Source organism: Mus caroli, chromosome X (genome assembly GCF_900094665.2).
Source record: "Mus caroli chromosome X, CAROLI_EIJ_v1.1, whole genome shotgun sequence".
NCBI lineage: Eukaryota > Metazoa > Chordata > Mammalia > Rodentia > Muridae > Mus > Mus caroli.
Genome location: NC_034589.1, coordinates 3,419,363 through 3,431,789, shown reverse-complemented (window position 1 = coordinate 3,431,789; position 12,427 = coordinate 3,419,363). Strand labels below are relative to the sequence as shown.

The window sequence follows — 12,427 nt, the reverse complement described above, 5'->3', positions numbered from 1 at the left end:
GGTGGGTAGGGAAGTGGGGGGCGCTATGGGGGACTTTTGGGATAGCATTGGAAATGTAATTGAGGAAAATATGTAATAAAAATATTAAAAATTTTTAAAAAAATTAATAAAAAGCTTTTTATAAAAAAATAAAAAAATAAAAATATGTGTATTTTGCTTTACAAATGTGAACTGTTATTATTTTAAATTATTTTTAAAGTTCCCTATAGAGAAATGCTACTGTGCATTACTTTGCAATATTTTATAACAATTTTAGACTGTTTTAACCTACTTATTATAAACCTAGTTTTTTTAACCCCTCATTTTGTTTGCTAAATTGTGCTAGTAATATAAATGAGGGGATTTCTTGAAGTTGTCATTCATTGATACTTATTGCTCTCAATTAATTTATGGAAAGTTAACATAACTGGGACAATAATAGGAAACTGAGGGTTAAAACAAATCTCCCCTCTGTTTTTCCAGAATATCTAGCATAACTTATAGTAAGATTTTTCCTTCAAATTAGAAACAAAGGTAATTCAAGGTACTTATGCAAAGTTCATTTTTGAACCCAGGTTTCTGTAGAAAGAACCACAGAAACTAGAGCTATGCGTTTAAAGACTAAAATTACAGTAAATAAAGGAAATAAGGAGTTCTAGCCATGTCACCCTGAAGGAAAGAAGACACAGAACTGAGTTAATGGGTTTAGCCCAGGATCATCTGTAGAAGGTATTGGACGCCTCCATTTCTCAATACTGGGGACCTAACATAGGGCTTCAAGCATGTTTAGGCAAGTGTTATACTCAGTAAACGGTTGTGTGTCACTTTATTTGGTTCATCATCATATTGCATGAACTCAAAAACAGCATCTCCCTAAAAGTGGTAGTTTGGTTAACTTGAATAGAAGTAAACTGTCCCCACCCCCACCCCAAACAACCCTAAAACATTACTAAAAGTCACTGCTAAGGGATAGAAGTGAGAAGAAATGTGAATCTCTCGTTCTGGGGGATAATTTGATCTTTCTGAAAAGCTGATGATTTAAGAGTTCAAATTAGAACCAGTCAGTGGGGAGAAATCCCATTACGGTTCTTTTTGAGTCCTCTTAACCAAAAAGATCACTTGGTTTTCCCTTTCATTTGAAAGCTAAGGATCTTGGAACTGCATTTTGTATGTTAAGTTCAAAGACTTAATGAAGTCCAGTACTTTCTTGATATATATCAACTATATTAGAATGGGTGATGTCCTAGTTAGGGTTTTACTGCTGTGAACAGACACCATGACCAATGCAAGTCTTATAAAAACAACATTTAATTGGGGCTGGCTTACAGGTTCAGAGGTTCAGTCCATTATCATCAAGGCATCAAGGTGGGAGCATGGCAGTATCCAGGCAGGCATGGCACAGGAGGAGCTGAGAGTTCTGTCTTCATCCAAAGGCTGCTAGTGGAAGACTGACTTCCAGGCAACTAGGGTGAGGATCTTATACCCACACCCACAGTGACACACCCATTCCAACCAGGCCACACCTATTCCAACAAGGCCACACCTTCAGATGGTGCCACTCCCTGGTCCAAGGATATACAAACCATCACAGGTGATTTCTTTCCTTAATGAAGTTTTTCTAAGAAAACTACTGTAGTAGCTGAAGGATAGCAGATTATAATAAAGGAGAAAATTGTATACATTGATGTGTAGGAGAAAAGGCTACAGTCAACCGTGTGCCACTCGGTAATGCTGTCCTTAACATCAGTTGCTGTGCTGTTTATACAGGTAACACTCTATTAACTGTGGCTTGAGTGACTCTTAAAGTTATGAGACACATCTAAATAAGAGTGGTGATAGAGGACTCTTACTTACCTGGTTAGTGTGGTTGTTTAATGTTGCCCACAAATGACTGAGCATTTAAAACTTTAAAGATGGAGCTGCTGATAAAATGTACTACTGCACACTCCCCTTTCTTTGACTGCACACAGAGAACATGATGAACCTAATTGCATTTTGAAAGAAAGTCTGGGGAACAGGTTCCAGATCCTCATTTGCCCTGTGTATAAAGTGGGGGCAGGAACTGAGGAAGCCTGGATCAACAAGGGAATGCTGCTTTAGTATGCCTAAAGCCCTAGACCCAACCTCTGCCACCAAAATAATAAACATACAAATAAAGATATCTACTTCCTGGCAAGGAGTCAATCAGCTAAGGCATGTAGGTATGAACCAAACCACTTAGCACAAGGAACTTTTGAGAAGAATTCTCAGTTGCCCTACCCGAATATGAGTTCCCTCCCCACAGACGACATTAAATGATGACGGCCTTGTCAAATCTCACTTACTGAAGAGGACCATGGGGCTCCGTTAAGGACAAGGATTCTCTGCCAGCTAATTAAGAGCAAGGCTTTAAGCCTTGAGTAGCCCTCAGCCATTTTTTTTTTTCTGATTCGCCCCTGACTGTCAGGTCCTCCACAGCAAGTTCTTCTCCCTTCTAGGATTCCCTGGCTCTTATTGAATGGGAAACCTGGTTTATGAAGTTTGCCACAGCTGTCGAACTGCAAGTCGGTACAGTAAGCTACAAAGGTTGTGTTTAAAATGGCATGCGAGGTTTGAATATTGTGAATGTTTTTTTTTTTTAATTTGAACATAAACTTTTGCTTTTCCTATGGTAAGATAAAAGATATGAAAACAATACATTTAAATTCCCTTCATGTTCTGAGATTAAGGTCAAGTCTGTTTCATCAGTGTGCATTTCTTCTTGATTTGTGTTTATGAGATTAATTTCCGGGGCTAAGGTGTAGCTTGCTAGTGCAGCATTTGCCTACTCTGTACCAGGACCTGGATTCTATCCACAGCACCACAAACAGCGGTAACCACAAAAATAATGTCTTTTCCAGAAATGGCATTAACAGTTTCTCTTAACACAAAGCATGTTCCTGTCTTCAAGGCATCTTGTGTACCGGATTTCATGACTATGTTTAAAATTGGGCACACTCAGAAGACAGCTCTGGTATGTGTGTCTTCACTCTAGACAACTCCCATCACTCCAAGGGAAAAGTAGAGTACATGGACTTGTAGCCTTGAGTAGATGAACTAAGTCAATTTTCACAAAGCTCGTAGAATAGTGCCTGGTTAACAGTTAAGTGCCACACACTTGATAAACTAAACTAAATGACCCACATGGGCTCTGACTTGAACAACACATGCGCTTAGAGTAACTTCCAAACGTTTGTACCAGGACCTCCCAAGCCAGTCCTACAGAGAAAGCCACATATTTTCAGGGGACCAAATAGAGACAAAAACTGCTACTCTCTTGGCTCAAACCGAAGTGAAGAGTGGCAACTGTCTATGATGGCTCCCGAAATCCAGGCCATCTCGGTTTTAGCGACTGACCCGCTAGGATCCAGTCTCATTCCCAAGATTGGAATGGCTTGAGAAGGCAGGGCGGGTCAGCCCTGGTTCAAGACACCTGTCTGTCCCTTTCCAGGCAAGGCCCCCTCCTCCTTCAGCTGGGGCAGCAGTGGTGGGGACAGCCAGGGGACCGGGGCCTAACGGTCGGTGGTGGGTTCGACACGTACCTGTACAGGGGCCCGAGCTGGAGCAGGTGCATGAGCAGCGCCAGTGGGCGATCGCGGCTAAGGTCGCGGTGGACGAAGAGAAGCGTGAACTGCACCAGGGCGCAGGGCATCAAGGAGAAGAGCAGCGTCAGCACCTGCCACATGCGGTCCCCTGCGGAGCGGTAGGTGCTGCTCAAGTAGAGCGCCGCCGCCGTCTCGGCCACGAACAGGAACACGGACGCTATCACCGAGGCCGGGAATTTCATCTCCGTGCCTCAGGGACTCGCACTGCGGCCGCCGGCGGCGGCGGCGGCGGCGACGGCGGTGGCGGTGGCGGTAGCGGCGACGGTGGCGGTTTCCCGAACGACTCCCAGCATGCTCAGCCCCGAGCGGCTCGCGCGCAGCTCAGCCCGTTGAGGGCTCGCGGGCCCCGGCGCGCGCTGCCACCGGGCCTGGGGGCAACCGAAACAGCGGGGGTGGGGCAGGTAGCGTGGCCCCGCTCGGACACGCCCACGCGCCCCGTGCGCAGCCGCCGGCGCGCGCCACACTGCTCGCTGGCCGCTCGTCACAGACTGTTCCGGGCGGGCCGCGAACCCGTAGCCCCTGACAGCCCGGGCCACGGCCGCCCCGCCCCCGCGCTGGGCAAAGTCCCCCGCTGAGAAGCCACCAACCGATCTGGCCCGCCTGCAGCCGCTGGGTCCTAGAGTCCCTTTGTTCTGGACAGTGCTGGGAGCCCTGTGGCAGTCAATTCAATAAACAACAAGCAGAAGAAACCAGACTTGGGGGCTGGGGGAGTCTGAGCTCCGGATCCACTGTCTGTTTACTGGGCGGAAGAAAAGCCTGATGAAAAGTTCAGCTTGCCCTGCCATTCCAAAATAGCCAGAGCCACTGAGATGCTTTTCAAAGAGCAAATGTATCATCGTGCACTCACCGTACTGGGAACTATGGTTAACTTTTCACTGAAACTCTTGAACGCCTCCTTTGTCTTTCTAGTACAGACCGAGAAGGAGCATCAAAGGAGTTGTGGGAGCCAAAGTTTTCTCTCCCAGATAAAACTGCTTATAGAATGTATTGCTGTGTTATTGTGACTAACTCCAGACAGGTCAAAGACCAGAGCCTAATAAGGAAACAGTTTTCTAGCCCAATGCATACCTCTTTTAGTGTGCCAACCCAACGACTAGCACAATTTTTTTCACTCACTGTTTATTTAAAAGGTATGAATACAATAAATTCTGAACACACTCTTCCCCTATTCTGCTCCTCCCAGATCCTTCTCACCTTCCTAGCCACCGAACTTCAAAAAACACCTAAAAAGGCAAATGTTAAGACCAAAAAAAAAAAAAAAAAAAAAAAAAAATAAAAAAAAAAAAAAAAAAAAAAAAAAAAGTCAAAGCCAACAAAATGAAACAAAAAATGCAGACAAAAACAGAGTCCATTTTGAGTTGGCCCACTACTCCTGACTGATAAACTCACTGACACTCAATTGTTATAATAATAATAATAACAACAACAAACAGAATTCCCCCTTCCGAGCATGTGTCAATCACAAATGCCTTCTTCATTAGGAGTTAGACTTTGTGACCACTTCCCTATCTCACTGCTGGGATTTTGTGTGATTTTAACCCATGCGTGTCCTGTGTACATTCACTAAACATTTGACAACCCTTTGGACATGAAGATGGACTCATCCCAAGCCCTCCTCCAAGACACACACCCCTCACACTTTCTAAGGTCATTTTCCATGAAGAAATTAGGTGATTTTAGTTTTCAGGCATCTTGGGCATTTTTGTACTTTGGAAAGAGATACAAATCAAATGTGAAGATTGCTAAGATATCAAGACAAGAGGAATCCTAGCGGAGAGGATGAGCTGGGCTGCTTCACTTGGTTGGAGAAGTAGCATCCATCGGGAGATCTATTTATAAGGGCTGAGAAGGGAATTCAGCCAAGGCCTGAGAAGTACCAGGCCTTTGCTCCAAAAGGATTATGAAGGCTTATTTATAGAGCCCAGCAGGCCACCATGTCCTGGATCCAGATACACACAGTCACAAACAGAACAGACAGCAGCACTCTGTGGAGTATTTGTGTAATATTTTATTTGACACCACAGTTAGCTTTAAAGGAAAATTAACAGTGAAGCTAAGAATTATTAATTGGAACACAGAAATATTTAGCATCTGTCTTTAAGGCAAAGGATTATCACAGGTTTTACATTATTAAGTGGACCATGTGGAGCAGGAGGGCAATAAGCCAGAGACATCACTTGCAGCACAATAAAGTCCAGTTTATGGCAGATTATTTTCTACAGTACAAAACTACTACAGAAAACACACTGGGAAGATCACAGGGTTTGGGGATACTGTAAAAGCAGGAGAAAAAGAATAAGGTGCATCACTAAGTTTCTGAGTCTGCTCATTACACCAAGCAGTGGACTGTTCGCAAGCCCCTCTGCAAAGCTGAGGCAGATTCAACTGACAATGGTCCTTCCAGCCCTTGGAACAACAGATAGCAGAAGCAAAACTCTGATGAGCGTTTCTAAGTTGATCCTTCCTGGTCATGGTCTGCACATTAACCTCTCACAAAGACTGTGTCTTTCTGAATTGTCACTTGCCGTTTTATCCTTGAGAACAACATATACAATCATAACCTAGTTTCCCTGCCCAACGCTTACGTGGATTTTCATTTCTTTTAAAAAAAACAAAGTCATATATTGCAATATACTTCCTCATTAGGACCAAAACACCCAGTATTTTTTTCAAAAAATATGTATATATAGTAATAGACTGATAGGAAGTGATGTTTGGGTATAATCATATGTAATATGCCAGAATACTTGAGAATTTGATTTTATTATAAAATACCATAGTAGGACATGTTGGACATTTTACATATAGTAAAATGCTTAGCAAAATATTCTGCACTAAGTTTAGAAGTAACTGCTACTGATATAGCTTTCAAACACTTCAAAGTAGCCCTAAGGAAACAGAATAATTAGTAAGTAGTTAAAAAACTTGATTTTGGCAAAAAAAAGGGGGGGGGGCATTTTTACAATGCCTCTCAACTGGTGTGTGAGTTACAATAGATAGTGTGTTGAATTTCATGTTAGTAAAAAATTAAAAGGATTTTAAAAGTACTAATAACCATTTCCCATTATTTTTTAATATGATTTTGTTTTACTTGTAATTTTGAGGAGAAATACAACAAGAGCCCAACTTTATTAACAATACTCATTCTTGAGCAGTCTTCAAAATTCAATAGTTTATTAAACTATGGTGCTTAGTGACTCTTCGGTCCAATTAGGAGTAAGCTAATAATGTTAATAATAATGTTAATTTACTCTTTGGTACTGCCCCAAAATATTATGGAATTGCACTGGCTTGCTGCTTATGAAACGTACCATTAGGAAGATGAGCTTTTTAGCCCAATAATGATCCACTACTATTTTTATAAGTAGTGTGAAGTGTGCAGAAATGAAAACCCTTTTGGTGAAGTAGGTTCTATTCACTCCAATATATAATGCTTGACCATTCCCCATTATATATGGCTTTTCAACATGTCTCACTGATGTCTACAAACTCCATTTAAAAAAAAATCTGTTTACTTCCACTGCATCCAAAAGATTAAAATTCAGACCTGTCTTCTGAGAGCTCCCCAAGGAGTTTCCAGTTGGAGAAGCTCTTCTGTTTAGAGAATGGATTGTCCTCTACCAGATTCTAAGACCACACTATTGCACTCAGAGTGTTCCACTCTTACTCATGGAACATCTATATAATACAAATTATACTGAATTTTCAAGAGCAAAAGGAGTCTACTGCCGCTACAGTCTTCAGAAGACACCTCTATTAAATACTAAAGTCCTAATAGACGGAGGCAAGACTGATTATTTGAATCAATCTGCTTATTTGAATATATCCACACACAAGTATTATTACATCAACTTGAACCAAATTCAGTGGCATAATTTATTTTACTGATAATTGCCACTTACACACAGATATTAAAACATCAGGGGATGGTATCAGACATCCCATTAAAATGTGTTGTAATAAGGACATTTGTTGAAAACAGTAGACTCGTATAGAATTTATATCTTCTTTTAACTGATTGCTAAGTCACAACTGCTTCACACACAATGCAAGATTATACATCGAAGAACATATAACACACAAAAAAAAGAAGAAAAATTCAGCAGAACTGCATTATTCTATATGTATGAATTCTGTTTACACATAAACACACTCGGATATTTCTCCCCATCTCCATTCCTTTGTAATACTTGTCATTTCTGAAAGCATGAGAAGAGGGAGTGTATTGGGGTTCTTTTGAAAGAGCTATGTCTCTATGTAAGACCCTAAAGCCCCAGTTCATTAATACTTTCAATTTACAAAGTAAGGGAGGAGATTGTACTTCCAGTCAAAGTCCATGTAGGAACTCCTTTAGTTTTTGTCTTTTATGGCACTAAAAACACTATGACCAACCCCTTTTATGGAGTGGAAGATACATGCAGCCACTCCCTTATTCTCACTGCACAGGCATTCTTGTGGCAGCTTGCCCTGAACTTGCAATCTGACTACAGAATAATCCCAAGTCTTGCAGCAACTGACCTTGAGGTCATTTGTCTTAAAAAGTGCTGCTAGGCCACAGAAGCCATCATTCTGGGGTAAATTCAGAAACGTCTGAGGTGCGAACACCATAGTCAGAATTGGTGTAGATTATAAAATGTATATATGCTTGGATTTTACCCATCTAATGAGCTGGACCTTAAGCACTGCATCGACATATGACATGTGGTTGGTTTTTAATATCAACTGATCTTAATTTTCTGTGCACATAGTAGGAGCTAAAATATAGAAGTCTTTTTAAATAATAAAGAGCCTGTATGTTACAAATAATATAACAAATAACCCTGTGGCAATCCTGTGACATATACAAGGCGCCCACTATATACAGTGCCCCCAAGAAAGCTGCAAACAAGGCTTTGGAATTTCTACCATGGTTCTCTGGGCATTTCTGTTTCCTTCTAACTGTGTCTTTTCCTTTCCTTTCCTTTCCTTTCCTTTCCTTTCCTTTCCTTTCCTTTCCTTTCCTTTCCTTTCCTTTCCTTTCCTTTCCTTTCCTTTCTCTTCTTTTGTTTCTGATGGTGGGCCTAGGGCAGCACACATGCTAGGTAAGTCTCCTACTAGTGAGTTACACCTTTTGCCTGTGCATACGTTCTTTGCCTAGTTATAAATCTTCAGGTAGTACTTACAGAAAGACCACACCCAAACATGACCCTTTTTTAGATGTGATATACAAAGAGTGACCTTTTCACAGTGATCAGCACAAAACTATAATCACTCTACCACAACTTCAAAAGGTATTTCCAGTTGTTTCTAAAGCTCCTAGAAATATAACAGATACAACACATCTATGCATCCTATGCCCTAATTTTGGATAGTTAATATCTGTAGCCTGTAGGGCCTATGCAAAATGTATTTAAAATGGGATGGTTAGGGGCATGCCACTGTCCATCCAAAAAGAAGACCATTCTGTGGATAGCATCTTCCTTAAGGCTTTCCAAAAGGTGCTTTTTCTCCTCAAGAAAGAACTTCTGAAGTCGAATTTTAAGCTTTCCCACAAACACTCTTCTCACAGATAAGCAATTAAAGACAATTTTATATGTTGAAATCCGAGGGTATGAAAATGGGACAATAAGCCAACAAGGTACATATTTTACAAAAATTATTTTGTCCCAGCTCGTGTTGACGATTGTAAACATACAAAGAGCCACAAAATATAAAAAAAAAAAACAGTTCTTTTCTTTGGTAAGATTCATTGAGAATCTTATAGATACAAGAGGTCCTCTTTTCCAAAATAGAATCACACATACAACATGCATGGAAACCCACACAAATCCATTGCTTCATATAGCTCCACAAGCCAGCACACACACAAATGTTTCCAGGCAGCAGACTCTTACCTAATTCCTCAAAAAGTCTATCTACAGTTCAAATAGTGCTTCAGTTTATATGGGGATAGATGTAGCATATACACACATGTACTTATGTATAGAAACATATCCAAATATCTAATGACTACAAATAATGACACTGTATAGGGCACAACTGTCTTCTAAATATGATGTCTGAACTTCAGTGGTTAAATATCAGGACTGTGGCAATCTCATGTTCTGCATATTAACAGTTGCTCCTATTGGTGTTCAGCAATCCACTATGGACTTGAAACATTTTTATAACTTGTGTTTGTAGCAGAAGTAAACTAGATATGGTAACTAGAATCAACTGTCGTGATAGACAATCTCTAGTGTGCCCTGTGTTTTTTGCAAGGTGAGGTGAAGAGCCAGGGAGTTCATTCCACTCAATGTAATAGGATGAAATGGAGCAACATTCTTTCGAGAACCATTTCAAGTTTTCTCACCCCATGTCTTTCACAGACTTCTATGATATACAGAAATGACTTACCTTTGTGGTAAGTTACCCTGATGTTTGAGATGATTGATTTTCATGGAGAGCATAGTTTACAATCTAATAGCTTCATAGACATTACAAAGATAAAGACATTTGAAAAATTACTAGCATTCACAACATCCAGGTCACATGTTCAATTGAGAAAAACATGATAGTGACATTTGTTTGCTAGATACAAATTTTTCTGTCTTCTTTTGTTGTTGTTTTGTCTTTTGCCTGCTTGTGGTGCTAGGCATGGACCAGGGGCCTTGTGCATGCTAAACAAGCTACACCCTGAGATAGTAAGCTCCAACCCTGTCTCTAAGCTACACTCCTTCCTGCCCTGAAGCTTACTATTCTGAGCTCTAGCAAAGAAAAAAGCAACTAGGAAAAAGAGACATCCTAAGGCCTAAGGCAGCTTCAAATTTCAGTGTTCAAAATATGTTGTAATATGATGTTTTTTAAAGTGCCCAGAATAGTGGTCAAAAAATAAGATAAAATAAAAATCCTGCCTACATATTCATATATCTCCACTAAGAAAAGAATTATGAATTTCAGTAAGTAAAGTCCTAGGACAGCCAATGGTTTCTTTTCATGTCCTTCATCTTGACACTTGATCCCTGCTAACAGTTTTTAACAGGGAAAAATTCGTTTAGATTCTGGCTGTCTTTACTTCTGAATGTAGGGGTACTGGGCATACATAGATGGTCACATTTGTTGCTCAGTTTTGGAAGTGTTGGCATTTTATCCCTGTCATTTGTAGTTCACTTTTGCCTTTTGTGTCACAAACTGAAAAACATTAAATGTTTTCCCCCTTTTCTCTCTGATCTTGAGTTGGCCATCTCTCCCCTGAAACATTAAATCAGTGCTTTTTAGATGAGTTGTGGCATCTTGGTTTGACAGGCTCTCTCTGCAGTCTGGCATCACGCTATCTTCATCAGACTCATCTCAGCCATCTGGCAGCAATGGGAAGGCTCATGGTCCTGAGACCATTGGATGTGGATTACAAGGAAAACTGCCTAGAGGAGGTTCAGGAAATCTCAGGGGACTTCCGCTGACTGAAAGGGGAGATGGAACCTTTTAAACAAAGACGCTGAAGAGAGGAAATTCTGCCTGATTGGGCTGCAGTAGATCAATGAGAAAGCAAACAGTTCCAGAGAAGCCTTCGTACAAGCTGTAGATGCTTTCAAGGACCCGAGAACCGGCTTTGAATTCTTCAGTGAATAAGAACTGAGCAAACCTGAGAAGAAGAAGAAGAAAATGTGAGCGGTTTCAATACGAATGTGATGGTATGACCAGCCACAGGAGGCTGTTCTTCGTTTGTGAAATTAAAGGTTTCAGTGTCATTTTCTTATCAGAATTATATAATTAATTTAAGAAAACACCATTCTCTGGAGGAAAAAAAAGGTTAGTTATATAAGTGTTTATATTTTGCAACAAGTTTTGTTGGCAAACAAATCCAACTATTTTTAGAAGTTGCAAATCAAAGCACATTGGTATTTTCCGAAATTCTATTCCTTCCACAGTCCAATAATTAAAAGTAAAAAAAGTCAGCATAAATCATCCTACTGTTATTTATCTTGAACTGAAGCAAACTGAAGCACTGTTCCTTTAAAAAAAATCTGAATATACTGTTTCTGGAGACATATTGTTTCCGAACTAGGTTTCATCTATATGTGACAGACAGCAGAGGCTGAAAATAAATATGAAAGATTTTACACAATCTGCTTTGGGTAATAAAGGACTAGGATGAATGGGAGAATACACGCAATTTTTCATATGATGATGACAAACAGCAAAGTCAACTATTTGCGTTATTGTTAAAACTACTACCTTTAAAACACTGACCTCTGACCTCTACAAGCTCTATGAAAAAACATTGTATAGCCTTTCAAGTGCTCTCGCCTAGGCCATTGGTTTTTTTAAAACTGATTTTATTCCTTTATTCATCAGCAACAAACATAATCACCTGTTCTGACACTGGTGTCTACCCGAGAGTTGGTACTGTCATAAATTTTGATTACTGCAGCCACATAGGGGTCCTATAAAGAGTAATTACTTATTTCATCTTTTGTGGGGCGCTTGGAATTATTGCAATCGCATTTGTCACTGATGTTCTATCAGCTGCTTCCTTGAATGTTTAAGCATTTAAGTAAGATTTTACACTTTTAAACAGGCCCCAAAATAAGGTGTTTTAAGAATCAATTCAGTATGTATAATTACGTGATAAATAGGAATTGTGAAATGACTTTGGGGACCCTGCATCTTTTGAATGTGATGACTTACTTGGCAGTCTGAATATATCAGAATTGTTCTCAAATGCATATAAAATGTAATGTGTAAAACTCTAAAAGAACTCAACTATAATAAAGCACAGTTATTGAATTTGTTGTTGTTGTTGCTTGTTTGTTTTGTTTTACTTTTGTTTTGTTTTTGTCTTTTTTTAGATGCTGGGATATAAAGCC

General features: G+C 40.1%; 2 protein-coding genes across 2 annotated transcripts in view; both read right to left on the bottom strand.

Moving 5' to 3' along the window:
* Window positions 1-3,804, bottom strand: part of Xk (X-linked Kx blood group) — a 39,309-nt gene extending 35,505 nt beyond the window's left edge. The window contains exon 1 of the mRNA XM_029473496.1: window positions 3,515-3,804. Coding sequence (XP_029329356.1) covers window positions 3,515-3,784 — 270 coding nt within the window. The 5' untranslated portion in view covers window positions 3,785-3,804. The remainder of the gene's footprint in view (window positions 1-3,514) is intronic.
* Window positions 3,805-5,598: 1,794 nt separating this feature from the next.
* The window catches only part of Lancl3 (LanC like 3), an 88,543-nt gene continuing 81,714 nt past the window's right edge, over window positions 5,599-12,427 (bottom strand). The window contains exon 5 of the mRNA XM_021153891.2: window positions 5,599-11,202. Coding sequence (XP_021009550.1) covers window positions 11,043-11,202 — 160 coding nt within the window. The 3' untranslated portion in view covers window positions 5,599-11,042. The remainder of the gene's footprint in view (window positions 11,203-12,427) is intronic.